Source organism: Simochromis diagramma, unplaced genomic scaffold (genome assembly GCF_900408965.1).
Source record: "Simochromis diagramma unplaced genomic scaffold, fSimDia1.1 OVJJ01000545.1, whole genome shotgun sequence".
Classification (NCBI taxonomy): Eukaryota; Metazoa; Chordata; class Actinopteri; order Cichliformes; family Cichlidae; genus Simochromis; species Simochromis diagramma.
Window position 1 is genome coordinate 7,056,193 of NW_024387371.1, and position 27,939 is coordinate 7,084,131.

Below are 27,939 nucleotides of genomic sequence, written 5' to 3' on the forward strand. Positions count from 1 at the left end.
TTCATTTCTTGTTTTACTTTGATAGTCCTTTACGGCCCCTGTCTCAACGGTCTCCACCTGTTTCTTGTTACCCAGGTGTTTCCACTCCTCTCATTAGACCTCAATGTGTTTGAATTATAAGCAGTTTTACGTGCTGTTGTTCCCTGATTGTTTATGATATGTTGTAGTTAGTTGCATTTTTAATTTCTGGACTGTCTAATCAGCCTGAATAAAGGTTTGTTAATTTTGTTGTCTTGCATACATTTGGGTCCCTTTTGCCTGGAATTTCATAACATTTGACATTTATCGATGGTGGCTCAAAACTTCTGCACAGTACTGTCTGTCTTGACTTCCAGCCTCACTGGCTAAGACCGGAGTTTGCAGTCTTTGTTTGGGCTGCCATGTCAGACCCAGAATAAGGACTACATCACTAGTTCAGCTACAACCATGTAGAAAATGGCCCAATCTCTGGATACTATGGACATATGGATTTAAAGAGTGTTAGAAAGATCAAAAACTAAACTGAGCTATTCCCTAAACTTTTTTGTGTGGTGTTTGAAACCCACATGAAGGGTTTGGGATCCACTGATGTAGAGAGCGTGCACAATAGTCATACTGTGCAAATAAGTATATTTATTTTTCATTAATGATGTTTTTTAGCTCTGTCCCATTAACGCAAATATGACTTGATGGGGATGAAACAAAACGGCCACTACCATTTTTGATTTTGGCGTATATACCATCAAACTGGTAATTAGGACTAGCAGAGATGGTGTAATGACTTCACATCTGCCACCGGGAAGAAACAAAATGGCCACACATGTTGTTAGTGGAAGGCATTTTAAGTCTTCTATAGCTGTCAAACACAGATACGCCTGGTGATGTTAGACTGCTTTGTACAGGTAGATACTTGCAGAACTCACGTACAGCGTGTCTTATGGCTGATTGTCACATTCTCGCTGTGGAGGTGAGGTGAGCCAAGCAGAGCCATATTTAATGTTCCTTCCTTTGTGAGTGCAGAAATGAAGCGCCTGTGCCATTATGGTGGGTTTATTAGTATGTCGGGCGGTTAAAATGCGCCTTCGGCTTTCCCCCCCTGGGTTGTTCAGGTTAAAAATATATATTTGGTACTTGATTTAAAAAAATGGCTTAACCACATCTCGCAGCGCTTATGCTCTTCCACCTGCTGGGCCGCCATTACGCCGTCATTCAACACAGTGAAAAGAGGCAGGTTAGGGAAACCGCGATTAAACATCCGCCATTGCTTTATGTTTAACAGTCATATTAGATTCGAACCAAGTCGCTGTCGAGCTAGCTCTACCGGCCATGTAGAAGAAAGCACCTTTATCCCAAATTTAGTGTTATGTTTCAGATATTTTTTTTAAACCTCTGTTACAGTTGTTAGTTATTTATTTTTAAAGAGAACACGTCGTCAAATAGGTATGTGTAACAGTTCACAACATTTCCACTGTCACTGCAGTTATAAATAAACATAATGAAAACTTAATCGTTGATGTTTGCTAGCATACTCATTTTGTCGGTCACATCGGCTTTTTCGGACAGCTCGTTGGATTTTGACCTTGAGGACGGTTATTCCTAAATTGACCTAGAGTTGTAGGAAAATTGTGCTACTTTTAAGTAGGTAGGGTTCAGTGATGTTGGCCTGAATGCTGGCTACAGTATGTTTGGTTACACTGGCCATCGGGTATAGCTAGCGAGCCTTAATTTGACGAAGCAACAAAGGAGATCGAAGAGCCGAGACCAGTATTCTTGTTTTTTTTTTTTATCGTACTTTATTTTCCTGTGGGGAAGGCTAGGTCTAAGTTTTATTTTTATTTAAGTTTAACTTTAGGTGGGGATAGTTATTTTAGCGCACAGGGCGGTGTTCGCTACGTACTGCTATGGCGTCCAATTTCGAACAATTATAATCCTCCGCGCTTTGCTCGGCCTGTGCTAGGCGCTAGTGTTGACGTTAAAGTCGGAAAAGACTATCCAGACCCGTTGATAGGGTCTAGCCGGGACTGCCTCCCTGTGGCTGGCCAATGGACGACCAACAGGGCAGGTCTACATGTGGAGAATATGCTGAAGAAAGCGCTGTGAGTCTGTGCTTACTGGGAACGGTGGAGGTAAGTTACCCGTAATTTGTTTTATTTATACAAAAAAACGCCGTTTCCGTTCTTTTCGGACCTTACCGAACAAAGAGGTTAGGGCTCTTAGTGTCTTTATTGTCTCGGTTTTTGGAAATCCAGCACTCTGGCTCCTCATAACACAAAGACCGGCTTGAACCATCCCAAGGAAACACCAGCTTGGAGGTTTTTGACTTCCTATCAGAGCTCAAATTTCCTCCGATTAGATTTTCTTAATTCCGGTTAATGTAGTCACACTCGGTTGTAATTGCATTTTCCTTACACCTGTGTGTGATTTTAACTTATTTCCTAACCATTTGCTACAATATAACAAAACAATGAGCCAGGCTTTAGGTGCAGTACGATGCATGCTTAGCCAAAATGTTAGAAAACAAATCCAGACTACTGAACCGAAAGCCGGTCAGCCTGTTAGTCACAACACGACTATATTTGCTTTCCGAGTGCATAAAGCGAAAGTAAGAGGATTGCACGTTAAAGCTCAAGTTTCTCAGACTGAAAGTTTTCTGCATTGGGTCGTTCGCGGGAAAAAAAAATGGACAACAACGCGAGACTTCTATACATTGAAGAAAAGGAGGGGTGGGGGGAGCATCAGCAGCAACATGGCTCAAATGTCCAGCAGCACTCAGCTTGTACATCGTTTACCGTTTGAATGTACACACGACAAGATGAAAACAATTAAATGTAAATGTGAGGAAAGCCTCAGATTCTATCTTCCACAGACAGACAATAGGAAGATTAGTCAGCTAATCAAGTAGCTTGGTCTCACTCACTGCCCCCTCCTTCCCTGTCTGTCATCAAGGGTTAAACACCAGCTATGGCACTAACATGACATGATGAAAGTCTTCTTTTTTAAGAAGAACAAACCTGAGATCACCGCACAGACCATATGTTAGTAGTATATAAATAATTTAGCTGAAAATGATACATGATGTACAAATACAAACAAAAACAGTGTTACAAATAATATATTACAAAGTATATACTACAAAGAATCAGTGATAAAGAAAATAGGCTGTTGTTCTCTCTGTAGTGCTTTGTTGCATTTTTTATAAATGCATTAAAAAGCAGTGAATTAAAACAACAAAGATGTTACTAGGTTCTGCACCTGTTTAGATATTAAATTTAGATATTAAACAAGGGGTGTGTATAACTTTCCAGGAATTTTTATTATGGTAAGATAGTTTCAGGTAAAACTAAGCTGCGGCTTGTGAGTTAACATCAGCGATGGATTTAAAGGGGCAAGCAGTAATTTCTCACGGTTATTAATTTGAAAAAGGGATTCTGTACTTATAAATATACATAGTGTGTAAATATATCTTCCAACATGCAGTCAAAACTTAATTAATCTGTTAAAAAGGCATGGTGTTTTACATATGTGGCTAGAGACTGGCCACATATTTAGTATATCAAAGGCAAAGAGAAGTCGTAGCTGTTCCTATGTCATGGAGGGTTATTAACATTTTTGTTGCACCATCAGACTCAAGGTAATGGAAAGATCATACCTATGTTTTTCATTGGAGATGGGATATCCTTAGAAAGTCTCATTGTCTTCCTCCTCACCTTAAACCTCACCTTCTTAACTGAAGTCACTGCTCAACACAAAAACATGCTCATTTATTATCGATATTGTCACAACTACTTTTTATCAGGTAATCAGAATGTGTCCGTACCGTCTTTGGATAGCTGACAAATCCTGCTAAAAAAAACAAACAGATGGTTATAAGCTAACATTATGGTAGTTAATGTTTCATTACATGCTCATATCGCATGAAGTTTATTTTTTAATTAGTGTTAGAGTCCCGTAATGTTAGATCCACTTCAAAAATAGTTTAACTAACACTGACTAACAGCAGCTAATGACAGCAAAAAAGCAGCGTTTACCATCATTTCAGCAAATCTTCAACATCTCATGTCAGTATCACTGTCATTGGTCACTAGTGAGCTTCTGACTCACTGACCTGTGTCAGATTCCTTTCACCAAGTTTTATAGCCTCCTATTGAGTAAATAAGAGTGGAGACCTTTCACCCAACATTTTCCATACTTTAGTAGAAACAAGATGGGCATAGATACAGTCTAAAATCATTTTTAAAAAAAATCTCTTGTCCTACAACAGCCACTGTAGCTAGGATTATGCACTTTAATTTGGAAGGGTAAGAAAAGAGAAATGTTGACTGCATTTTGCAATCTATTGACATCTAGCGGAGTGCTTCCGCTCCAGTGTTCCGACATCAGGCTTCCAATTTAACTAGAACCTAGCATGATCTTGGGCTCGTGATGTCACCAATGCAGTCCATTATTCAACAAAGAAACTACTTATGCACCAGACAATGAAGTGTCATAGTAAAACAATATGGCATTAAAACTACTTAATGTCTGAATCGCTTTTATTTTTTAAGATTCACTGTGTAATTAAGTACAACTACCTGGTAGAGCATGCACGTATATTAAGTAAATATTAAGTACTGTGTACAACTTTACGCTTTATAAATGTGTATGCAGTGTTATGTTATGAAATTATGAAATAAAAATTTAAACTGATTTACATAACTGAAAAACCAAAGTCTTCATAATCTGTTAGCATCTACCTTTGTTTTGGTTTTGCGTGAACAACATCATGGCGGCGGGCGACATCCCAGAATGCATTGCGATTTCCGATTTCCGATTTCCAGTAGTAGATTGAAGGATAATCACAAGATCATCGTCCTGTGTGCTCAATTTGTAAAACCACTATCTTGGGCTCAATACATATGCGTTGTTCGTTAATTTTAGTTGAGGTTAGGTTTCGTTCATAACACGTCTGTTCTCATGATGTGTTAAGTGGCCCTAGTTTTTGTTTTTCCCAAAAGTCTTAAGCTCATTAGCATCAGCGGTCCGTCACAGTGGGAGTAGGTTATCACTTTTTAGCAATGATTGAAAGCCACCGTGGCACGCGCGTGTGACACCGTCACCCTCTCACCCTTGTGTGTAGATGACGTTGTTGCACGCTGGCCCCGTGTTGTGTGTTGATTGTATTGTAGGTAAGAAAACGAGTCAGTTGTATAAAATGTTACTGTGCATACCTACTGCTGTCAAAGCAAAGTCTGTTTTACATGAATATTAAATATTGTGCGCCGTGTCTCTTGTTATGACCGGGTCATTCAGACTTTCGCCTTGTTGAAAGTGGAGGGTCGGACTTTGAGGGGAAAGTGAGCTCATTCAAACACGAAGCCGACATGTTCAGCTGCAGTCAGATTAAATGAAATGACTGCATCTTCGGATAGGCTTAAAATTGACTTAACAGTGTGCTCCAACAGACACGTCTCTACAATCGAGACGTCCTACCGACAAAAACATGGCGAGAAGCAAAGCATTCACGAAACATTTGTGCGCCTTCTGTCGCTGCGGCTACCCCCACTAACGGCTAACTTGCTAATTTAGCTAGCGGCTAAGTTATCCGGTAGCCCTAAAGAGGTGTAGGAAAAAGTAACTTCTGCTTTTTTTAACGACTGGTCTATAGAGGTAATAAAACTGCTTGAAACAACCAAAGATCAAGTAAACAAACAGAAATGACAACAAGTATCTGAGCAGAGAAGAAACAACTGTAGAAAGTTTTCTGCAGTCACATGATCATCTTTTTAAAATGTATTGTAATCCAAAAGATCCTGTTACAGCTCCCCGGAATTGAGGCAAACAGCCTCTAACAAAATAGCTTAAGTAGGATAAAGTGCAGTCTGACAACACATATATTTAAAAAATTGAAGGTAAAGTAAACACGATGTGAAAGAATATATTTAAATAATTATAAAGTAATATAGTTATGATATAATGAAGCAAAATATCTCATAAAACAATGGAAATTTAAAATAAATATTGTACTTTTAGAATCAACAGTAAAGTCAGAAGATTAAAAGGACACATCTGTATCACATTGTGCCTATTAATATGTTGTTGTTGTTGTTGTTGTTGTTGTTTTTAAGAAATCTTATTCTCTGGAAGGAATACTTCTGCTAAACTCTCCTGTAGCTTTAAGCTCGAGATTCTTTGAGTTCCATGTCTCTGTCTTATTACGTCTCTGGTTTTACTTATGGTATATGTGTATATAGAAAGAATATAAGGATTATAGCCATGAAATACTATAACAGTTTTAGTTTTGGCGCGCTAATCTTTGTGTGTTAATATTCTCTCTGGCTTTATCCAAATGTATTTTGTGTTTTTTGTTTTGTTTTTCTAGAGAGCTGCAAGATGGAGAGCACAGTGGTCAGGACCTCAGACTCCTCAACTGATAAATATTTTTATTTGAAATGGATCAACAGTCTCCTGAAGACAAACTTCAAAAATGTGGAGGAGATGGGTTCAGGTGATTCATCAGTATGAATAGTCCAATGTATTTCTATGCATCTGGCTTAGCCCACTTTAATAACATTCAACACGATATCACAGCAAAATGTAATAGATGTGCCGTTTCACCGTGTCCATTCCACACTTTGCCTTTCCAAAAAAACGTGAAATAGACATGCATGCAGAAGTTCCATTACTGCATGCAGAAATTGCTTTACCAGCAGGTGGAGAGAAAAGCCTCGAAGTCGGTAATGAGCAAAAAATGTGTTAAGTACATTCCAATTACTGGAAACAAATAAGCTCGGCAGCTTATATGTATTTATGTGTAAGTGTGTTAATAATGGACTGGCATGACTCTTACACATTTTGCCGCGGTACTGGGTTGCAACATTAATCTTAGACTTTAGATTAAGTCTAAGTGCAAATGAGAGACTGAACAGCTCTGTAACCCCGCCAAGCTTTTACTGGCCTTAAGTTAAACTGCTTATGTCATATTTTGAAGCAACTCCAGAGAACACAGTGTACATGTATTGGTTACTGAGATGCTGATGATAAAGTATTGTTCATTAAATAAAAATAGCCTGTTTCTGCTAGAATAACTGGTGTGGACCATGTAGTTTTTTTTAAAAAAAAACAACGATTCTCCCTCTGTTAACATAACTTGTCTATGTGTGTGATCTGATAGGTGCGTGCCACTGTCAGATGATGGACTGTGTTTTTCCTGGATCTATTGACATGAGCAAGGTGAAGTTTGATGCACAAAGTGAGGACGACTGTAAGCACAATTTCAGACTACTCCATGAGGCCTTCAGCACAAATGGTATCACAAAGGTAGGTATGCATTAGTTCTCTACTAGAATAGCATTAAAGTGTCTTAGCTCATGCATTTGTTTTAATACATTTTGGTATTAATTTCTCATTGTCATTACCTATTATTGTCTTTACACTGTGTCTACAAATCAGCGAGTCATCACTACTTTCTTACCTAAATTTCTTTGCACTCTGCTTACAAATTTAAAATTTATATATGCAGAAATATTGAAGGTCTAGCTTTCCAAAAATGTCAAGATACACATTTACTAAATTCTTAGCATATTATATCTGTAACATAAAATATTTTTTAAAACTGTTAATTTATTCATGCTTGTGCCACAAACATCAATAGTTTTAATAATAATAATAATTACTAGCTATGAAAGAAATGTGCAATTCCTTGTAAGTATAACAGTGGATATATATCTTTTGAAGAAAACTTTATTCAGTAATGAGTTTTACACTATAGTGTTTATAAATGTTATTTTGTCTTCTTTGTCCTGATACAGAAAATTCCAGTTGAGAAGCTCATAAAAGGGGATTTTAACAGCAACATTAAGTTCCTCAAGTGGTTCAAGGGCTTCTACGCAGAAAATGTGAAAAGTAATGATTATGACGCTGTGAAAGCTCGTGACAGCTGTGATATCAGCCCTATTTTGGTGTCTCCTAAGTCAGGTAATTGTCATGCAAGATTTTCTTTCACTTTGGTAAAGGAATAAGTCTCTGTAATGTGTTTTGAGGACCACAGTTATAGGACATCTGCTGTGATGTTTTTGTTTTCTCTGTTTTACCAGAGAGATCTAAAGAGTCTGACACGGAGGAAAACAGCAAAACGACTAAAAGGTTTCCTTACAGCGAGAAGTGGAATGATGTTTTTGTTTGGGCTGAGCGCAGTTCTCGCGGAGACAACTATACCTACTGTTCCTCCTGTGGTACTGACCTTAGCACTATTAACAAAGGCTTTTTTGAACTTAAGCGCCATGTGGAAACAACCAAACACAGGAAAAGGGCTGCGAAGAAAAGATGTGGTGCAAGAACACAGGTCACTGAGTCGCTGCCTTGCAGTGATGAAGCTGTCCAGTTTATTTACAATCACTGTTACACTGGATCTGCTAAAGGTCAGCAGGGATATAGACATTTTGCGCGTTGTAAGCTGGGATCACAGTACCCCAAAGATATCATATCTGCCTGCGAAAACACTCCTTACTGTTTATACATTTATGGAGGGGTACCTGTAGGAAAAGATGAAGCAGTCTCTGTGTTGCTTGTTGGGTTTTTTGATGTTGAAGCCTCTAGTCGCTGCATCAGATTTCTGGATGCTCTTCAGGCAGGGGACGGTGCAGGAGATCAGTCTGCAGCAGCAGTTGTGGATAGCTTGAAGAAATTTGGGCTATCCACAGATAATCTCGCTGCCGTTTATCTAACTGGCAATGGTTCAGCCACAGAGGAAATCTGTTCTAAACTCAGGGAACTCAACGCAAACATCGTAACCTTAGGAGGCCTGTACACCATCGCTGATGCTGCTTGTCGTGCTGCCATCAAGGAGCTCTCCAATCAGGTTCAAGAACTGATGGTAGACCTCCATGAACACTACTCTGCCTGCTCTACAAAGAATGAAAACCTCAAAGATCTTTTTGACTCAGATGTCAGCAATGACAGCGCATCGCTTCACACCAACACCAGCTGCTTTAGAGTTTGTCTGTTGGTCACAAAAATATTGGAAATGTGGACCGATCTCACACTGTACTTTAGTTCTTGCAATGAAGATGAGAAGACTAAGTCCATCTGTTCTCAGCTTAATGATCCCAAAGTTAAGGCAATGTTTATGTTCCTGCAGCAGGCCTTAGAGCCTCTGCACAGTTTTCAAAGGAAAACACAGGAAGCTTCTGGTACTAATATTGAGCTTATTCTAGAAGAAGCCAATAGTCTGATTTCCATTTACACCTCCTACTTCCTCAGTCCACAGGCTGCTGATCGTTTCCTCATTGAACGTGATGTCCAAATTCTTAAGAACAAGAATTTCCACCTGCCAAGCTCTGAACTCTGTCTGGGTAAAAAAACTGTGGAAGACTTTCTGAAAACATCTGAAGCTGCTGAGGCACTGCCACTATTACAGGAGGATGTATTATCCTTTTATATTGCACTCACTGGTTGTATCGCAGAGGAGCTGCCTTTAAATGACTCAGTGCTGAAGGGCATCGCTCAGCTGCTGAACTCACAGAGCAGGCTGAAAGTGACAGAGGAAACAGTCGGGGAGCTGGGCACCAAGCTGGGAATCTGCAACTTCCCTGAGGAAGTCAAACAGCTCACGAATGAATTCTTTGAGTATCAGAAGGCTCAGGAGGGAGAGGCCGAGGATGGAGGGAAGGACAGCGCAGCTGTGGTTTCACTGGAAAACATACTGAATGACACCAAGCCAGCCTCAATCTTCAGGAAGCTACTTTTGATCCTTTTGTCTTTCCCATGTCCTCCGCTGGATGCGCAGCAGGTTTTTACTCAGGTATGTGAATGTTTAGTCAGTTAAGTTTGTTCATATAGACATTTACACACAACAAATGTTAACGAAGTTCTGCACAACAAGTAAACATTAATCAGTTGAAAAAGTATATGTGATTAAGAAAAAATGGTGGATTGCTTCCTGTAGGTTTAGGGTAAGAGTTGGTGTCTCAAGGGATGATTTTGAATATCTCAAGATCCTGTTTACAGTGATGTGAAAGCGACTGAATGGCACACTGGTGCTGCACCCACTTTACCTGTGCACCACTGCAGTAATGCGGGTGTTGTACCTGTTGTTGTGGTGAAGGTAGAGCTGGCCTGTGATTATAAGCTCTGGGTTGTGACAGAATAAAGTAGCAAATAGAAATGGCTGAAATGAGTTTCACCTCAAACTATTTATAGGTATATTTAAAAACAGCAAACACTGACCAGAGATCAGAGTAAAAATATCACATATAGCTGGACTCTCTGGAATTAGTGGGTGTGGGATTGATAATGGTATTACTGGTGTTAAATCAAACATGGGGTGTATGGCAGTTGTTAGAGATGATATTTAATCAAGTTTGATCTTTTTGTTAGAGCTTCCTTTAACATATCAAAGGAAATCTTAATTTCCTATCAGCTCTGCTACAAATCCTTCCAGTAGCCTCAGTGACAGGATATTTACTCAAGTAGAGTAGGAAAGTAAACAGATGAACAGAAGGCAACTGAGGGAGATACCTGTCCAAAGACAGGGCAAGATTAGTGTTCTGATACGCAATAAAAATGTCCAGCCGTAGCAGAAATAATCATGCGGGATCTACATGCAGGCAAAGAGGTTTGACAGGTTCTCTGGGTGCAGAAGTTTCAATTTTGAAAGGCATATGGTGAGAAGAATTTAGAGCACAAATTTGAATATCGCAGAGATGCAAATGAAACGATAAAACGTCAGTCCAATGTGTGGCCCCATTCACGAGTGGGGCCTTTGAGGGAAGGAAAAAAAAAAAAAACTGTTGAAATGGTAAAATCCCCAAGAATTAAAACAGTATCAAATCAAACTAGATTCAAAGGTTTGATTCAGAGGAGTAGAATCACTGCTCCTTTGAAACAAAAGGACTCAGCCATGCATCTGATCAGGAGGAAGCCTCCATTTGGAGGTTTCCAGACAAACTGGGAGGAGATCCCAGGGTAGAGCCAGAATTCTGAGGAGAGATTATAGCTTGTGTGGCTCAGGAATGCTTCTGGATAGCCCAGAAGGAACTGAAAAACATAGCGGTGGAAAAGATCAATTGATAAATTGAAGAGAAATAAATTAGTGCTGTAAGCGTTAATCTTGTTAAAATGACATTAACGCCATAACTGCAATAACACAGCAAATCTCTGTTAACGAGTTGCTGCGGATCGCCTCGTGGGTGGGGCTGGGCGGCATCAACGTGTTAGTGCGATGCGTTGACAGCTGATAACATTATTTTAACTAGATTAACGCTGACAGCATTAAAATAAATAAAAGTTAAGAATTAGGAGGGAAATATCTGGGTTAAAAGGGCCTATAAACAAAACCTTTATTATGCCAGCATAACAATGTCATACTGGAATAATAAAGGTGCAAAATTTACTCGTTTCCTTTTAATTTTTTCCACTTGGTGCTGTCTTTATGTTGTTTTTAAGGCCTTGGAGAATGATCATGTTTGTGGAGTCTCTGACAGTGAAGCCTTAACAGAAAGTGAGTTGGATGTTACGTCTGACACTTTCTCTGACAGCAGCAAGAACTATCAAGTTCGCACACGAGGTAAGAGGAGCGTGTTAAATGCACGAGATGATCATAATCATTTGCTTAATTTGTGGAGTTTAGCAGGAATGAAAGAGGTCTTAAAATACATCAAAACATACAGTGTGGAAAGTATGGAGAGTGCCTGCAGTGGATACTTTTCCCCCACACTTGGTTTCACTTCAGTTCTTCGTATGTTTAACTTCCCTGTTCTCTCTGGTAGACTGGTGGACATACAAAGAACAAACAAGAGTAACCCACAAACCGGTTTTACAACATATTTCTGATATGGTCTCCAGGAAGCTGGGTGGAGATGTATAGGAAAGGAAAAAACAAGGAAAAAACAAATGAGCATTCCCCCTTATTTTGAACTCTTCTGATCTGGTATCAAAGCAGACTGGACCTTTCTAGCATTTACAAATACAGCTGGTGTCCAGACACGGTGCCTCACTAATAGTTGAAACAATCAAACAACATCAACAACACTAAAGTTTTGATGTAATCTTTTTTCCAACTGCAGCTTTGAGATGATCTGATTTAAATGTAAAAGAAGTTGAGTGGGAGTGATTGCATATTTAACTCTGCGCATTCATGTTCTAGGTCAGAATGGCCTTCCTTTGAAAGTGAAACCATGTGAAGTCCGCCTTACAAAAATAGGTAAAGGGAAAAAAACTTTACAGTTCTAGCTGCCTGATGTACAACATTTTAAAATATCATGTTGTTTATTTTGTAGATTGAAAGCAGTGCACTAAAAAAAAATCAATAATATAATACTGTTTCCAAAGAGCCAGGTGATGGATATGAAAATAAACTTGGAGTGAATGGTGCCTTATGGAAAGAGGTAAAAGATTTTTTTCTCTCTCTGTTAATCCTCTGCTTTCTGATCTACTGCTCTAAAACATTTTAGACTTATGGGCAGATGATGTGGCTATTCAGCCTTTGAATGGTAAATTATGTGAAGTTTAAAATGTGACATAATAGCTGAACGTTTTATTTTTGCATTTCTCTCTTAAGTCCCTGTCATGTACTAACACCCTGTTGCCCTTCATAGTTTCCAAAATGAGGAAGATGAAGTGGAGTTTGCCTATATGAGGGCGTGTATGTGCGTGTGTTTTGGTTAACATTTGCATGTGCATGTTTTTTGTGTGTAATGAGTATGCTGTCTCTCAGGGGACCATTAGGGGGAATTTTGGCTGGGAGAGCAGCTTGCGCCAGAAGCCAAAGACCCGTACAGTGTTTCAGGCTGGTGATAACACCTGGTCCAAACCCGTAGGTCTTGATAAGGACAGCAAAAATGAACTGGGGTCCCAAGATGATGTGGTAGGTGTACTCGAGTATACTACCAAAATACCACTGGGCCATAAAATGCTAGAATTTAAAAGTGAACAAAAAAACAAAAACAAACAAACTTTGAGCTTCCTGATTTTAAAATTTCAAAAGTAATAAAACATCAGACATTAGTTGACAAAAATATCTACTTGAGTAAGAGCGAAATTATCTGAATATTGATAATATTGAATAAAAAAATGTTCCCGCTTGAACAAGGAGTTGATCGTCTTCTAATCTGAAATGTGAGCGTCTTCCTCGTTAATGTGCTGAAGGAATGATACAAATCTGCTTCAAACTGCATCCTTAAGTTAATTTTGCTTGTTCGACTTCTGCTGGTGTCTTGTAGATGCTTAATTACCTCAGAGATCTGTGCGTTAGATACATGCGGTGTTACTATTGACAGAGCAGGGGAAGCTAAGCCGGTGGCAGTATGACTAGCATATTTGTCTCCCATTGGTCCGTCGTAAAAGTTTACCTACGCTCTGCATGTCAGAACTTGCAAAAAATGCTCCTTTCCACTTTCAGCTTTCTGAGAATGGGCCTTTGACAACAGGAAACGGGACATGACCACGAAAATTACAGGAACAACAAATTCATGGTAGCTTCCATCCAGAGACAATAGCCAAAAGATGGCAATAAATTACAGGATGAATGTAAACAGAGAGTATGAGATCCTTTATGGGAAAACCACTCCCGATATTCTAGAAAATGGATCCCTTTTCTTATTAGTGCCAGCTAACTAGATGTCTTGTTATGGACCTCCTTACCTTGCTTATACTGATACACGCCCATGATTGGTCTCATGTTCCTGACTTTGTTCAAATTGCTTAATTCAAAGACATAGATAGGAATTCAGTATGCATGTTATTGTTAGGGGATTTTGGCCAGAAAAGTTGTTAGGCCTGGCTGCTTAAACTGTTCTGGTGCATAGTGGGGGCAGAAGTAGAGCTGTGTAAATGCAGCTTTTATTACTTCTGTGCGGACACGGCTGATTGTGAGATTATGGTGGGGCACTTGGAAATTCATTTCCCACCTTCAGCATGAAGATATAATTTTCTTCTTTTTTCAGCTGCTCCTTTTAGGAGTCACCACAGATCATCTGCTTCCATCTCACTTTATCCCTAGCTTCGTCTGTCATCTTGCTCTTTTCCTCCTGCCTGGCAGCTCCAGCTTCAACATCCTTTGTCCAACATATCCACTATCCCTCCTCTGCATGTGTCCAAACCATTTCAGCTGCCCTCACTAACATGATCTCTCCACTAAACATGCTTTTAGCCTCTTCTGCTTCTTTTTCTTTGCCCAACAGTTGCATATTTTCAGTTAAATGTAAAACTGTATCATTTTATAACATTTTTGATAAGTTTGATTTTGTCACTCATATCTCATACATTTGATGAAATTCTTTGAAATCCTAAATTACAAAGGTTTTTAAAAGTCTTACTTTTACTTTGGTAAAGTAAAGTTCACATAGACTGAGATATTTAGCAGCGTCAGAGCAGAAGAGGAAGACAAAGAAACGTTTTAAAGCACAGAAGTCAATTATGACTAACTTCAGCACAAAGGAACACCAGCAGTTCCTGATACCTGACAGTGAAACTAGATGTCAGTCAGTCAGTAGCAGCTAATTTTGGAGAGGACTCTTAATTTGAAAAAGGAAAACAAATCTGTGATTTGGAGTACTAAAAACAAAAACACAGCACTAACAAAGTTGAGGGAGAGAAATTGTTGAGAGGAAAAACTGATTAGAATCTAGTCCCACATCTAACTTCATTTCATTCAGTTTCATCATTCGCTTTGTTCACCTGAGGTCAGATTAGAGAAAAGGTTAAAGGGGGAATGAGGTTGTCCAGTTATTAAACCTTCCATAATATTGAAATTCAAATTACAGTAAAAGACTCAATTTAATTAATCATATTAGAGTATATTATGACGCATGAAACAAAACGAATGAATGAATCTTAACACTTGCTCCGTACCTTCATTTTAACACATTGTACCACAAATGCAATTCTAGTATGATTACAGTCACAACCTTTGTTTTTCTTTTAAAGAAAGACGCTGTTCATCCTCTAAAAATATACATTACCTTTTACTTCTTTGACTTCTTTTTTTACCTAAATGTGGTTGACTTCCAGTCGGAAGACTCTTCAACGCCCAATAAACACACACCAACCAGAGCACGACGTAAACCGGCCTACCAGGTAATGTTACTGCTGCTTTATTTCAAAGAAACACACAAAACCCCAACAACAGATGCATACAGAGGCATTGACAGTTGAATCATATAAAGTGTCTGTTTATAAGAAAATGTGAATAATCTGCTTTTGTTTTTGTATTTTTGCTGCAGGATGGTAAAGGGTTTCTTACAGGAGTGCTGGTGTGGGGTAAGGTTAAGGGGTTTAACTGGTGGCCTGGGATGGTGGTGCCATGGAAAACCAAGTGTGCTCCTGTGGGTATGCGGAGGGTGGAGTGGTTTGGAGACGGGATGTTCTCAGAGGTTAGAATTACAATGCACAACTGTAAGCTGAGCATTATTTGCTCATGATGCAGAAACAATTCTCAGATTTTGTTTACATCTGATTTTTTCTTTCTGTTGCAGGTATACACTGAGGGTCTTACGCCATTTGCTGCCTTCACTAGGTGCTTCTGCAAAAACTCCTTTGCCAGCTTGCCCATATACAAGAAAGCAATCTACCAAATCCTTGAGGTAGTCTTAAATGTTTTATATTACTTTATGTTTTGTGTTGTCTTTCATTTTCCATTTATCTTCATATTATATTCATATTAGTTTGTCTAAGGAGCTTGGAAAGAAAAGCATCTGGACTTCTTCTTTAAGTTGCTTTAAGACGTTTCACCTCTCATCTGAGAAGCTTCTTCAGTTCTAGGGTCAAATGGTGGAGAGTCCCAGATTTACGCCCTGTGGGAGTGTCCACCCAAGAGGGACAATGGACCCCCTAATGATCCTCTACCTTATCACACGAGCCAAGGTGTGAAGACGGGTGTAGGTCGCTATCGGGTGAGCTCATTGTGAAACCTTGCCCCACCCTATGATGTGATTTCCTGAGGTCAACTGGCCCAGGATGTGAGTGGGCATTAAGGCGTCTAGGAAGGGATCTCAAAACTGGATTATAGATGGCAGAGACTTGGTGTCACAAGCCAACGCCTCTGTTCAAAGACCCTTTTCTTTCCAAGCTCCTTAGACTACGATGACCCGGATGACTGAGAACCTTCAGACATATTAGTTTGTGTTGCTAAACCAAACTAATGTAGTTCTAATGGGGAATAACTTATGGTAAAAAGTTTAAAACCTCAAGAAATAGTTCACAAATCTTAATTTCATTATCCATCTCAGGCTGATATAACATTTCAGGTTTAGTTCATCAGATGCTCATGAGCTCCATGAAAGAGCAACCTGGCAACCTCCTGTTGCCATGGGTTCAACATTATTTATTCCCTAACCATTTGGTGAGTGATTGCCGGTTGTCACCTTTTGAAAGTGGAAGAGGGTGCTGCACCAAAAACAACTGTGTTTGCTTTGGTCACTAGAAGATGGCCATAGTCACCAGTCACCTGTAGTTGCATGGAAGACACCAACTTCTCTTTAAGCACTCGTTAATTAACCACTAAGCTTGGAAAGGTGAAAGTTGTGCCTCCTGAAACCAACACGTTTCAAAAGACGCAGCTTTTACTTTGAAAGCGAAATGTCACTATTTGTGGCTTGTCTTGTACTCGTCACAGTTCTGCTTCCACTTAGGGAGTAGTTAGAGTGTGTTTGCAGACAAATCGAAATCTTCCACACATAATTATGAATCACTGCATCAACCTGCTAATGACCAAACCAATCAAAGTTGGTGTTTGGTGCAGCACTTTGTACTGACAACAGCATGCAACCATTTTGAAGCCGCTTGCCAACAGCTCATGGAGTGCAGATTTTTACGAAGTGACCACTGGGTCGCCAAACTGGTGTGACTGGACTCTTAGGAAAAGACTACATCAAGTCAAGTATAGGTATAAATGGTTATCTATTGAAGTTACTCGTTCAGTAGGTCTGTTAAAACCGTGGCTTGATTTCAAAACATTTGCTAAAAGGAACAAACTGACTGAGCAATCTTTTATTACAAAAACACTAAAGGCTTGTGTTTGTTGGACTCAGATATGTGTCCTTGTAGATGTCGCTAAAAACAGTTGTGTTGTGTAATCAATCTTGGTACAAAGTGGGGAATTATCGCTGCTGTGAGCTCATGTTAAGTGTTTGAATCATTCGATGATGCACTTTCAGATGATGTCTGTTTTCACTCTACTTACTGTATATTCAGGTCAGTGAATGTTATGAGGTTAAAAGCAGGAGGGCATATTACAATGGAAATTAAATAACAGAGTGACCGTTTCATGTATCGTAGCATCAAGCTGCTGAACCTTGTTTAATGTACTTGTACCATACTCCAGATTTTGATGACATGTATAATCTGCAGTTGGCAGGTGAGAGGTGTGGAAAGTCTTTTCCTGAGACTCAAGGCAATGAAGAAAAAGAGCTGAAACTGATGTTGGACTGGGCTTTTGAAGGATTTCTGCCAACAGGACCTGATGGATTTATACCTGTTGGTATGTCTGTTTATTTTTAATTCTTTCTTACTTTCTTTATAAAGCACCATATTTTATTTTCCTTCTTCCCTCTTCTTGGTGCCAAATATGTTTCTTAAAAACATCCAAGTTATTTAATGTTCTTTGTTTTCTGCCTCTTAAAGACTCTTCTCCACACGGTCAATCCTCTGACTCGACTCTGTCTGACGTCCCGCCTCCGGCGAAAAGAAAATATGTTTTAAAAAATAAGGGAAATGTCCCCGCCATCATCTATAACAAAGGTGAATGTTATTTTTTTTATTTTGTACTTGTAAAGAGATATTTGTGAGGAAACTACTAAATGAAGCAACTGATTTTGTTGCCATCGTTATTTTTATTTCATGTGAATATTTCATTACAGAATCAATAATAGAAGGCGTCAAAGAAAAGGGAAAAACAATTGAAGGTAAGTTCTTTAGCTAATATGGAAGACACTTGATTTCAAACCACTGATATAAACATAACTTTCTTCTCTCTTTTTTTTAGATTTTTGTTTGTCTTGTGGATCAACTGATATTGACGTCCAGCACCCATTATTTAAAGGTGGTCTTTGTCTAAGATGCAAGGTAATGTAATAACACAAAGATTCTGTTTCTCCCACAGCCTGCTGTGTCTAAATTTAGCCATTATCTGAAGGATGTCCTCTATTAAAATCTGAAAACAACCTTATTTTTACAGGCAAACTTCACAGAAACGTTGTATCGCTACGATGACGACGGCTACCAGTCGTACTGCACTATATGCTGTGCAGGCTTAGAGGTCATTCTGTGTGGCAATCCCAGCTGCTGCAGGTAAAAACTCCACAGGTTTTCTTTTTCACATGCAAACATATTGATATTTATGGTTTCTCGATGTGACTTTCGCTTAGGTAAAAACATTTCAATAAGCAAAACAAAGTTCAGCTGTTAATATCAGACTGTTACAGAAATATCTGAGAGAACCTCTTGATGATGGATTCATGAACTTGCTCATGACAAACTGACTTTTATTGGCCTGTTCCATGAGACAAATTTGAGATGACTGGATCAGGCTACAGTTTCCATAATCTTTTGAAACATGCAAGTAGTTTAAAGTCTTCCTCCTGGCATCATTAAACCACTAAAACTTCACATTTGCTCCTCAAAATGATGTTGTTCTTGTTGTTTGATCCTGGAGTGCATTTGGTAAAGGCTTGGAAAATATCAATGTCTGCTGGTGTGTAGGTCTAGGTGTAGGGCCACTTTTTTCTTTCCACTTGACTGACTGGGCGTTTGTGGAAGGCACAGTTTTTGGCTTTCCTCATATTCCAAAGCGTGCTTCGTTTTAAGGTGATAAAACAAATTACTTGTATATCCTCTCTTTGCTATTACTGTCACCCGGCATAATTTGCAGATGATATTTTTCTGCTCAACATCCGGCTGCTTAAACCCAAACAAGGTGCATATGACCGACGTCGACAGACCCGTAAGCTCCATGCTTGCAGCCGCTGCCACGCTTTCGACCAAAATAGGCGCAGCTTGATGACATCGTCAACACGCGCTATCGCAGTAAGATGGTATAGTCAAAATCTCTACTGTTGGCCAAATCCATATCGTTTCTACCGTATACCGTTTATACCGCCCACCCCTACTGGAGAGGTAATGTATCTCCATAATTGGACATTTGGCCTGAGAATCCTCCAGGATCTCCTAGGAGTGTTGCTGGACTGAAGGACATATAGCATATCCTGCTTAGTCTGCTGCTACTTCAGTCTAGCTTCATTGGAGGCTTGATGGATGGATATTGTTATAAACACTTTTATTTCTCCTGAATGATGGCTCTGTTATCCACACCTAAGTTGATGTGGTTGCTTCTTCAGGTTATTTACACTTGAAACTGTGGGCGAATCCAGATTTTTGAGTCTGTCATTGGTGCACTATACTTCCAGGGCTGAAGTGATCAACTACGGTATTGACTGCTTATTTCAGTCATTTATATTTTAATTGACCACATGATACTTTACCCAGTTATTCGGCTAAAACGCCATCATGAATAGTTCACTTTAGGTCCTGCTTTCAGTTTCTGTTTATTATATCCATTTATGAGAGACAGATATCACTAGATTATTTAATAGTGGGAAAGAAATAAAAGTATCAATTTTAAGGTTTAACTTCTGTGGTCATAAGAAGGAGTTTGATGTCATTCATTTTATGCCAAGTCGCTATATCCAGGAGTATGACATCAGGATGGATTACAAAAGTAATGTTTTTGTATGACAAACTAGTTTTCATGGAAACTGAGGATATTGGACATGTCTTTGGTGGCACTTGTCTGCTGAATATGCCTATGCAGACTTTAAATAAAAACGGGGTGCTTTAAAAACAACTTACAACAGCTGGTCTGTTGTGTCCACTGCCTTTTAATATGGTGGATGTTTATATACTATTGAGTAAAACCTGTGAGTCCACCAAATGAGAGAAGATGTACGTCAAAGTGTCATTCACTAACCTCTCCCTTTATCTCATGTCCTACCCCCTCACCTCTCTTAAGGTCTTTGTATCAGTTCACAAACCCCTGAGTTTCATTTTATGATTCGTCAGCCTCTAAAAAGTTCTTCAGTCTCTCTTCTGTCTTCATCACTTGGATGAGTGGCAAAAAGTTTCTCACACTGAAAACGCTAAATCCAAATAACCAGAATCAACTTTCTGAGATTGATGTTCTTATTTTTGTCTCCCAGATGTTACTGTAAGGACTGTCTGAACATCCTGGTGGGCCCAGAAACCTTTGATAAGCTGAAAGATGTCGATCCGTGGAGCTGCTACATATGCAAGCCATCACAGTGTGAAGGAAACCTCAAACTCAGGGCAGACTGGAGTGTGAAGGTCCAAGACTTCTTTGTCAACAACAGCGCAATGGAGTTTGTACGTGCCGCTCTTATCTTTAATTAGAAATGCAGTTTTTGTTTTCATAAGCAAACGGTCTGATCTTATCCCAACATACAGAGATCTTTTTCTTCATTTGAGAGTCAGGTGATGTTAAATTAGCCAATGTAGCGTTTTTTAAATATATATTTTTATATTAACTGTAATTATAGCATGGTAACATGTGCTATAATTACAGTTAATTTAACAGCACTGAGATTTTGTTCCAGATTAGAGGATGACTCATTTGAATGAAAATGACCTCGTGGTGTGTGTGTGTGTGTGTGCCTTCATGATATGATGATATTTGGGGGGAGTGGGGGTTGTTTTTTTTATTATTATTATTATTTTTAATTTTAACATCCCGTCGCATTCAACGAAATGCAAATTGTTAAAGTGTATTTTGGTTAAACTCAGGTTAAAACCTTTTAATCCTGGCTTATGTGACTGATTATGAACCAGTCATTGCAGGCTGACGAGTGACTGCAGGTTTGTTTTTTTTAAGATGGTAGTTAAAGGTCAGATGTGTCGACGCCTTTGAGGATTTTGCTGAAGGTTAAAATTAATGTTACACATGACCCAGAAGTCCTAATCATCTTCACCTGGGGAGTTTCTTACTTCTGAGTATTTGAACATTACTGTATGCATGAAGTGGGGCTGGAAGAGGGGCAATTATTTGATGTTAGACAGTTGCCTTTGGCTGTGTGTAAGCATAGTTTATCAAATATTTAATGAAATTATTTATTAAAAGCATCTTAGTTTTATTAATAATGGACCTGCTTTCACCTTTAATTACTGGAATGAGCAGTCTGTTCTTTGAGGGTTTTTAATGATCAGCTCCAGATCCTCAGTGTCAGATAATATTCAGATTTTGTTTTTCTCTGAGGGTGAGAAATTAGTTTTTCTTAAGCTCTGCCAATCAAAGAAGATTTAAGTTAAATCTGTGTGTTTATGCCATTTCGTTTTTTCTAAATGTTACTCGAATTCATTTTTTAACCACAGGAGCCTCACAGAGTTTACCCTTCAATTTCTGCTGATCAGCGCAGGCCAATGAAGGTGCTCTCGCTTTTTGATGGCATTGCAACAGGTGAGTTTATGACATTGTGTGGAAAACTCAGCCAATACCCATTACACTCTGTCTGTGCATACTAATGAAGCGCCTTGGAAGGTTCAGTTGGCATCTGTATTAATGTAATAGGAGATGGTTTATTTAACATGAATTAAAAATATAGTAGGTTGTCCACCAATCAGGTCAGTGGTTTGACCTGAATGAGCCAATGATGGTGCTGCCTGGGAGGTGAAAGACTCCTTAGTAATCAGTTCGTCAAAGTCAACGCAAAGGTGAAAATAATTAGCTAACGGTAGTCATCCACCATTCTGTTGGTCGTTAATATTTGTTAGTTTCAGAGTCATTGTTTTCGGGTTCTGGGCTGAGGCATTGATCTTTTGGATAGCCTCGATTACCGTACATAAATGTGACTGATACCTGTATCAGGAGTGATCTTAGATAATCCAACTGAACAAAATGAGCAGCTCCTCAGCTATCCTCCTTTTTGGCTTAAAAACCAGCTGAAAATCTGTCAGGTAGCAGAGGAAAATGTTAAGTCCTCCAATTAGACATTCCCACAAGTATATGAATCATCTGAATACTGTAAGACTAGAAAAGTGTTGAACTGGCAAAATGTGTGCATTTCTAATTGTTCCCTTGATTTCATTTACTTTAACATCATTTCAGGATATCTGGTGCTCAAAGACCTGGGCCTTAAGATCGAGCGCTACATTGCCTCAGAGATTTGTGACGATTCAATTGCTGTAGGGATGGTCAAGCACGAGGGAAAGATTGAATACGTCAATGACGTTCGCACCATTACAAGGAAACATGTGAGTACAAGCAAGACACACGTGAATGCTCAAAATGTATTTTAACTCCTTCCTGTTTTTTAAGTTCTGTGTATATGATGGCTTAATTTATCTCAGTGAGTTTGTGTCTCTTTGTGTGTGTTAAAGCTGGCCGAATGGGGTCCTTTCGATCTTCTGATTGGAGGCAGTCCATGTAACGACCTGTCCATGGTGAACCCTCTTCGAAAAGGATTATTTGGTATGCAACTTCTAAACTTCTATAAATAAATAAAGACTCACTAGAGGTTTATTTGTCATCTTTTTAAATAAAATTGTTTCCCTGTTGATCCTGCAGAGGGTACTGGAAGACTCTTTTTCGAGTTCTACCGCATACTGACCTTGTTGAGGCCGAAAGAAGACGACAACCGTCCGTTTTTCTGGTTGTTTGAAAACGTGGTTTTCATGAGTGCCAATGACAAATCTGATATCTGCAGATTCCTGGAGGTAATGTTTCTTTAAGTAAAGGTAGCTACCAGCCTGGTGGAGGGTCAGACTGCATTAAGTTTTAATGCCTAATGTATGCTTTCTGCCTTCTATTGCAGTGTAATCCAATTCTTATCGATGCAATAAAAGTCAGTCCTGCTCACAGAGCACGCTACTTTTGGGGAAACCTGCCTGGCATGAACAGGTATGTACCAATACAGGCTAAAATATTTGTGTTGACTCACGGCAGATCATAGCAAGGATTTTAATGTGCAACTAGAACCTCAACAGAACCACAATAATCAAATAATTTGTATGTCTTTTTAATTTATTTATTTTTCTTCGGTTTTGATTGTTTGGTTTTGAGTGGTACTAAAAAGTCCTGAAGCTAACTGGCCTCAAGTTTACACTCTTGTCTGGGATTTCTTATAGACCTCTCGCTACATCTCTAGACGACAAGGTGACTCTGCAGGATTGTTTGGAATCCGGACGCCAGGCAAAGGTCAACATCATTTATTTATTTATTTTTTTTTTTTTATTGGTCATGTTTAGTTTGGATTTAGTTTTAGGTTAATAGTGTGGCAACAATTTAAAATATTAGTTTTTGTGTAATCGTGAGACTATTATTTTGTGTTCAACACTGTTAATTTGACATTTCTCCCTGCAGTTTGACAAAGTCCGTACTATCACAACAAAGTCTAACTCAATAAGGCAGGGGAAGATGGGACCGCTGCCCGTCGACATGAATGGCAAGGAAGACTACCTGTGGTGCACTGAAATGGAACAGTAAGCATAATAAATTATTTACCGATTTGTTCCCAGTGTGACATTATCGATGTCAGTGTATAATGACTTCATTCTTGTGTGTTTAATGTGTGTCATCTGATAGTATCTGACTGAGTACATGCCTGAATGGTTCCTAAAAGCAAAACAATATAAACCGCCACAAAACGTTGATGTGCTGCACTAGTTTACACAGCTCTTCCCATTCAGCGTCACATGGGTGTAGCTGCTGCTACTAGTACACGCTAGTTACATATAATGTTTATTAAGCTACATGCACTGCAGTTGAGTCGCATGTACACATCGCTTTACAGCTGACAGCTGGTCACTTGCAGACGACTGTAGTTGCGAAATAAAGGCCGCCAACGGGAAGTGAAATGAGCGCCGACTAAGTTTTCAGGGTTTGGAGTTTTGGTTTTTTTTGTAATGAAGTTTTGTTTTTTTTACTGATACTTTCTATGGTCAGGTCACCACATCACTGTAAATCACTTCTAGTTTGTACCTAACTTTAGACCAGATATGATATGCCAATTCTAATATACTCATATTAAAATCCTAAAGCATTAAACATGAAACTTGGGCTTAGTAGTTGGTCCTGAGACAAGACAGGTGAGCAATGATGTAAACTTCAAAGAAGGCAGCATCTTTGATTCTGACCCTGAGCTGCAAAGTTGTCAAATTATGCTTTTTTTAAAAGTCCGTGTTTCTTTAGTCCGTTCAAAGATAAATTAATTCTGGGAGTTTGTTGATGTGACATCAGCGATTGTAAGACCAGGGAGAATTTGATTGGATGAGAGAAACCTGGAAATTACAGCCCTGTTTCACTCTGCACCTTTTTACTGTTAACAGGAAGTGTGCACAGGTCGGCCCACATTAACTGGAAATGGATTCAGCTGTGTTTGCATAGGCCAACCTGTCATCATGTGTGCAGTTGTTTGCATATGACGAGAATCAAACTAGGGTATCTTGTTATTGTGCAGAATGCGCAGGGAGTGTTTTCTTCTCTGTTAGTCTGTATTTGCTTTTACAGTCTCTAACAGGAGTGTGACAAAAACCAAATCAGAAAAAAATTTGCACCAATCTGAGGATTTTTAACATTAAGGCTTTTCATTAACAGCGTTATGACATTTAAGAAAATACAGGCCTATCCATGTGGTTTCCCTTTTTTAGGATTTTTGGTTTCCCCAAACACTACACTGATGTGAACAACATGGGCCGGATGCAAAGGCAGAAAGTCCTGGGTCGCTCCTGGAGTGTGCCTGTGATTCGTCACCTGTTTGCCCCCCTGAAGGATTATTTTGAATGTGAATAGCAACTGTGAAGCAAATCCTCGCATCAGAGCTGGAGCGGTAAACCTGATGCCTTATCCTGCCCCGCCTTGCTAGTTAGTTTAAACTCTCTGGTCTCTCTTTAGAGGACCGAATGTAGCTTTGACTTTTAGAAATAGTTTGTTCATGAATTCATTTCTTTTTTGTTTTATCCTGTCAGTCATCAGTGATCCTCCACCACCAGCAGGCACAGACACTTTTTGGTTTCTTTTAAGGTTGCTCAGAACACAGGCCTGCATCATGAAGTGAGCTGAAGTGGTTTGCGAGCCATCTTTGGGCTTTTATGGATCAGTGGAGTCTCCTTGCTTACCTTAATCATGAATGGAAAGATCATAGCCGCTTATCAAATCCACATATTGATTTTAATTAGGTTTTTAATTAAATATGACTGCAATGTTTTTGTCTGACAGGCTACAGTCAGGGTTTTTGGGTTTTTTTACTCTGTATGATGTGAAAAGATGCACGGGAAGTGTTCCTGTTATGGTTCAGTGTCAGCGATTTCAAACTGATAACATGCACAGTTAGTGGTAACTTCATGTCTACAGTGAAGTATACAAGAGCCAATTATATTTCCCTCTGGACCCACAGCAGAGCCAAAACACACTAAATCCTGCACAATATCATTCTATAGTTTTCTATATTATAGAATAAACTCTTCATTAACACTAATGGTGCTATGTAAGTGCTGAATCATGTTTTTGAGACTTCAAAGGCATCTTTTGCTTCAGCTTTTCTGACTCTGGCCTTACCTGGCCTAAAATCAGTCACTATAGGATTAATTTGTTCTTTCGCCTGTTTTGCTTATAAAATGAGACACAAATATGTAGACCCTGAGCCCGGTCCAAGGTCCCAGAGAGCCACTGAACTCCCTTCATGGTGCAGGCCTCCTCACTACCTCAGCAATGGTTTCAAATCTGCAGCTACAGGTGAACACAAACCATTATTGCTTTGTTTCTACGTGATCCGTATTTTATCATGTTTTTATTGTTTAATCCTCCAGGCAGGGATTTTAAGTCTGACCTAATTCTTACTGTGATGAATTTTATTGTGTTTTACTTACATTTTTTAATCTTTAAACACTTTTTTACTCAGTCTGAAGAATCCCACCATGGTGCTTCTAATAGTGGTGATTTTTACCCCACAAGTGGGCATTTGTGCTACAATTCTGTCTTTTTTAAGGAGTTTTACTTACACAAGATCAAAAATATTTTGAATCTACTTACTGACGACAAGTTGAGTATTTTAATAAGCCACGCGAGTCAGACTTTGTCAGAACATGCAGTGTCTACTAAAGTGGGAAATACGGCTTTTTATTTCCAGTGGTTTCTTTTCTGGCCAGTAAAAAAAGTTAATTTGCTGTGTTTTAAAGAATAGTTTAATAGGTTCTGAAACTAACTAAAGCCCTTAACATCATTTGAAGGAACAACCTTTGACTTTATGTTCAAAATCTGTATTTTGTTAAAGGGATATCCACTGGAGTTGAAGTGGGGCTGGACTGGACTTTAATGTAATACCACATTGTACCACAGCATGGTAAACTGGGTCAGTGTAACCCTTATTTAACAACGTAGGCCATTCAAAGTTTGCTAATATTTACAGTCCTGGCCTGGTAATGTTTCTGGGTGTGTACAAAGTACACATCCAGAAACATTTCAACACACCCACTGATAAATGCTGCCCCCTCATGGTGAAAGTTTAAATTCACAGAGGGGAAGTTCTAAAAGTACTTTGAGGCATCTGGCTGCCAAACATTGTTAACAAATTGCATAATTATTAATTTTTAATTTGAAAAATAAAATAAAAACTGTTAATTCATCTGCCGCGTTCATGTGTAAGACTGTAAAATAAGACTGTCATTGTAGAAAAAAATGGGGTACAGTAGTGCAACTTTTCATGTAACTTTTAACTGTTTCATAGTTAGATTCAATATTATGTGGCAATTTTTTAAATTTCATAGTGTTTATGTATGTATTTTGTAGTCCAGCATCCATATTTTCTGATTTTTATCAAGCAGTAAACATGAAACTGCACCGGGACATAAGTTTTACAAGTTGAATCAAAACTGCAGCCTCAAACAAGGACCTGAAACGTCTGCTAATCTGCTGATCTAATTACATGGCCTAACAGCTGCAGCTATTTGCTAGATAAAAATTACATGATAATCTTTTTTAATTCTATTGTTCAGGTTATGTGTCAAGCAAAAAAAAAAAAAAAAGAAATCACCAGTGATTGTTTCAGTTTCTCAAATGTGCTTTTCTATCCCTGAGGTCACAATAAATTCATAATAATTAACAATCAAATAATGACAGTTTAGAATAATTTTTATTTTATTTTAGTTATGTTTGTTTTTGTTTTTTTTAAGCGCGTTCTCAGTTTCAAGGTCCTAAAATTGCTCTTTTTTCCCCTTTTTTAACCAAATATAAACTGAATAGCTTTTGTGGGAAAATTACTGGTCTGTGGTCTGTAACATTTTTCTGTAATTCAAAAGCTACAGTTCATTGTTTTGAAAGTGTAATCAGTAGAATGATTAATTGTTACTTCCAGCACTAATTTTTTTGGGATTATGATGATGTTGCTGACTGAGGACGAGGGGGGGGACAACACACTCGTCATGTCGTGCTGCAGAAAATTGTACTGTAATCATGTTTTTCAGTTCTCCAAACTGCTTGTTGATTAATCAGGTAAATGATGGAGAGACTAATAATAGAAATGCACTGTTTCAAAGCGACATCAGGTAACATCAGTGCTGATGCTTCACACAAACCACTGATGCAGACCTGAACATTTGGTGCTGTTTTTAAAATACTGTTCAGGTGTCAGGTTTAAGTTTGTAATGTTATGTTAGTTTTACTGAAGATTTCAATAATGGTGGCACCCTTCATCCTGAGTCACTGTGTTTGATCACATAATTATTTCGTACTGTCAACGTATTCACACAACAGAGAGGCTGAAAGTTAGATGTTGATTTTTACCTCATTTCTTTTGGGATTTCTAATGGTGCTACTGCAACGGTGCTAACTTTGCATGTTTGTTACACTTTTTTTTTTTTTTTCCTCATCTTATGCTGACATTAGTTGAACGTGAACTGTGTAGGTTTTTGTTTTGCAGTGTGCTCAGATGTTCAAGTGTCTTTGTTTTAATCAAATGAGAAAAAGATGTAGAAAAATATTAGCATGAT

General features: G+C 38.8%; 1 protein-coding gene across 6 annotated transcripts; it reads left to right on the top strand.

Annotated features, from left to right (window-relative positions):
• On the top strand, positions 1-27,757 carry dnmt3ba (DNA (cytosine-5-)-methyltransferase 3 beta, duplicate a). 6 transcript variants are annotated; one of them, XM_040008130.1, is made up of 26 exons: positions 1-2,105; positions 6,338-6,463; positions 7,130-7,275; positions 7,767-7,932; positions 8,052-9,757; positions 11,401-11,521; positions 12,101-12,157; positions 12,286-12,341; positions 12,671-12,820; positions 14,965-15,030; positions 15,177-15,326; positions 15,429-15,536; positions 17,302-17,431; positions 17,575-17,691; positions 17,811-17,855; positions 17,936-18,015; positions 18,128-18,240; positions 20,145-20,328; positions 21,331-21,415; positions 22,064-22,209; positions 22,336-22,426; positions 22,523-22,671; positions 22,770-22,855; positions 23,083-23,152; positions 23,318-23,436; positions 24,604-27,757. In XM_040008130.1, exons 2-26 carry the CDS (start codon positions 6,349-6,351, stop codon positions 24,743-24,745), a joined length of 4,398 nt encoding a protein of 1,465 aa, XP_039864064.1. In that variant the 5' UTR covers positions 1-2,105; positions 6,338-6,348; the 3' UTR covers positions 24,746-27,757. The 6 variants fall into 6 exon arrangements, with proteins under 6 accessions (XP_039864064.1, XP_039864065.1, XP_039864066.1 ...); XM_040008131.1 differs by having other exon boundaries at positions 1-951; XM_040008132.1 differs by having other exon boundaries at positions 1-946.
• Positions 27,758-27,939: the final 182 nt, after the last annotated feature.

Coding starts and splice junctions, on each gene's coding strand:
- dnmt3ba (XM_040008129.1), top strand. CDS start 5,096: ATGACGTTGTTGCACGCTGGCCCCGTGTTGTGTGTTGATTGTATTGTA. Junction 9,758..11,400: donor CGCAGCAGGTTTTTACTCAG/GTATGTGAATGT, acceptor GTTGTTTTTAAG/GCCTTGGAGAATGATCATGT. Junction 18,016..18,127: donor GTCTTTGTCTAAGATGCAAG/GTAATGTAATAA, acceptor TTATTTTTACAG/GCAAACTTCACAGAAACGTT.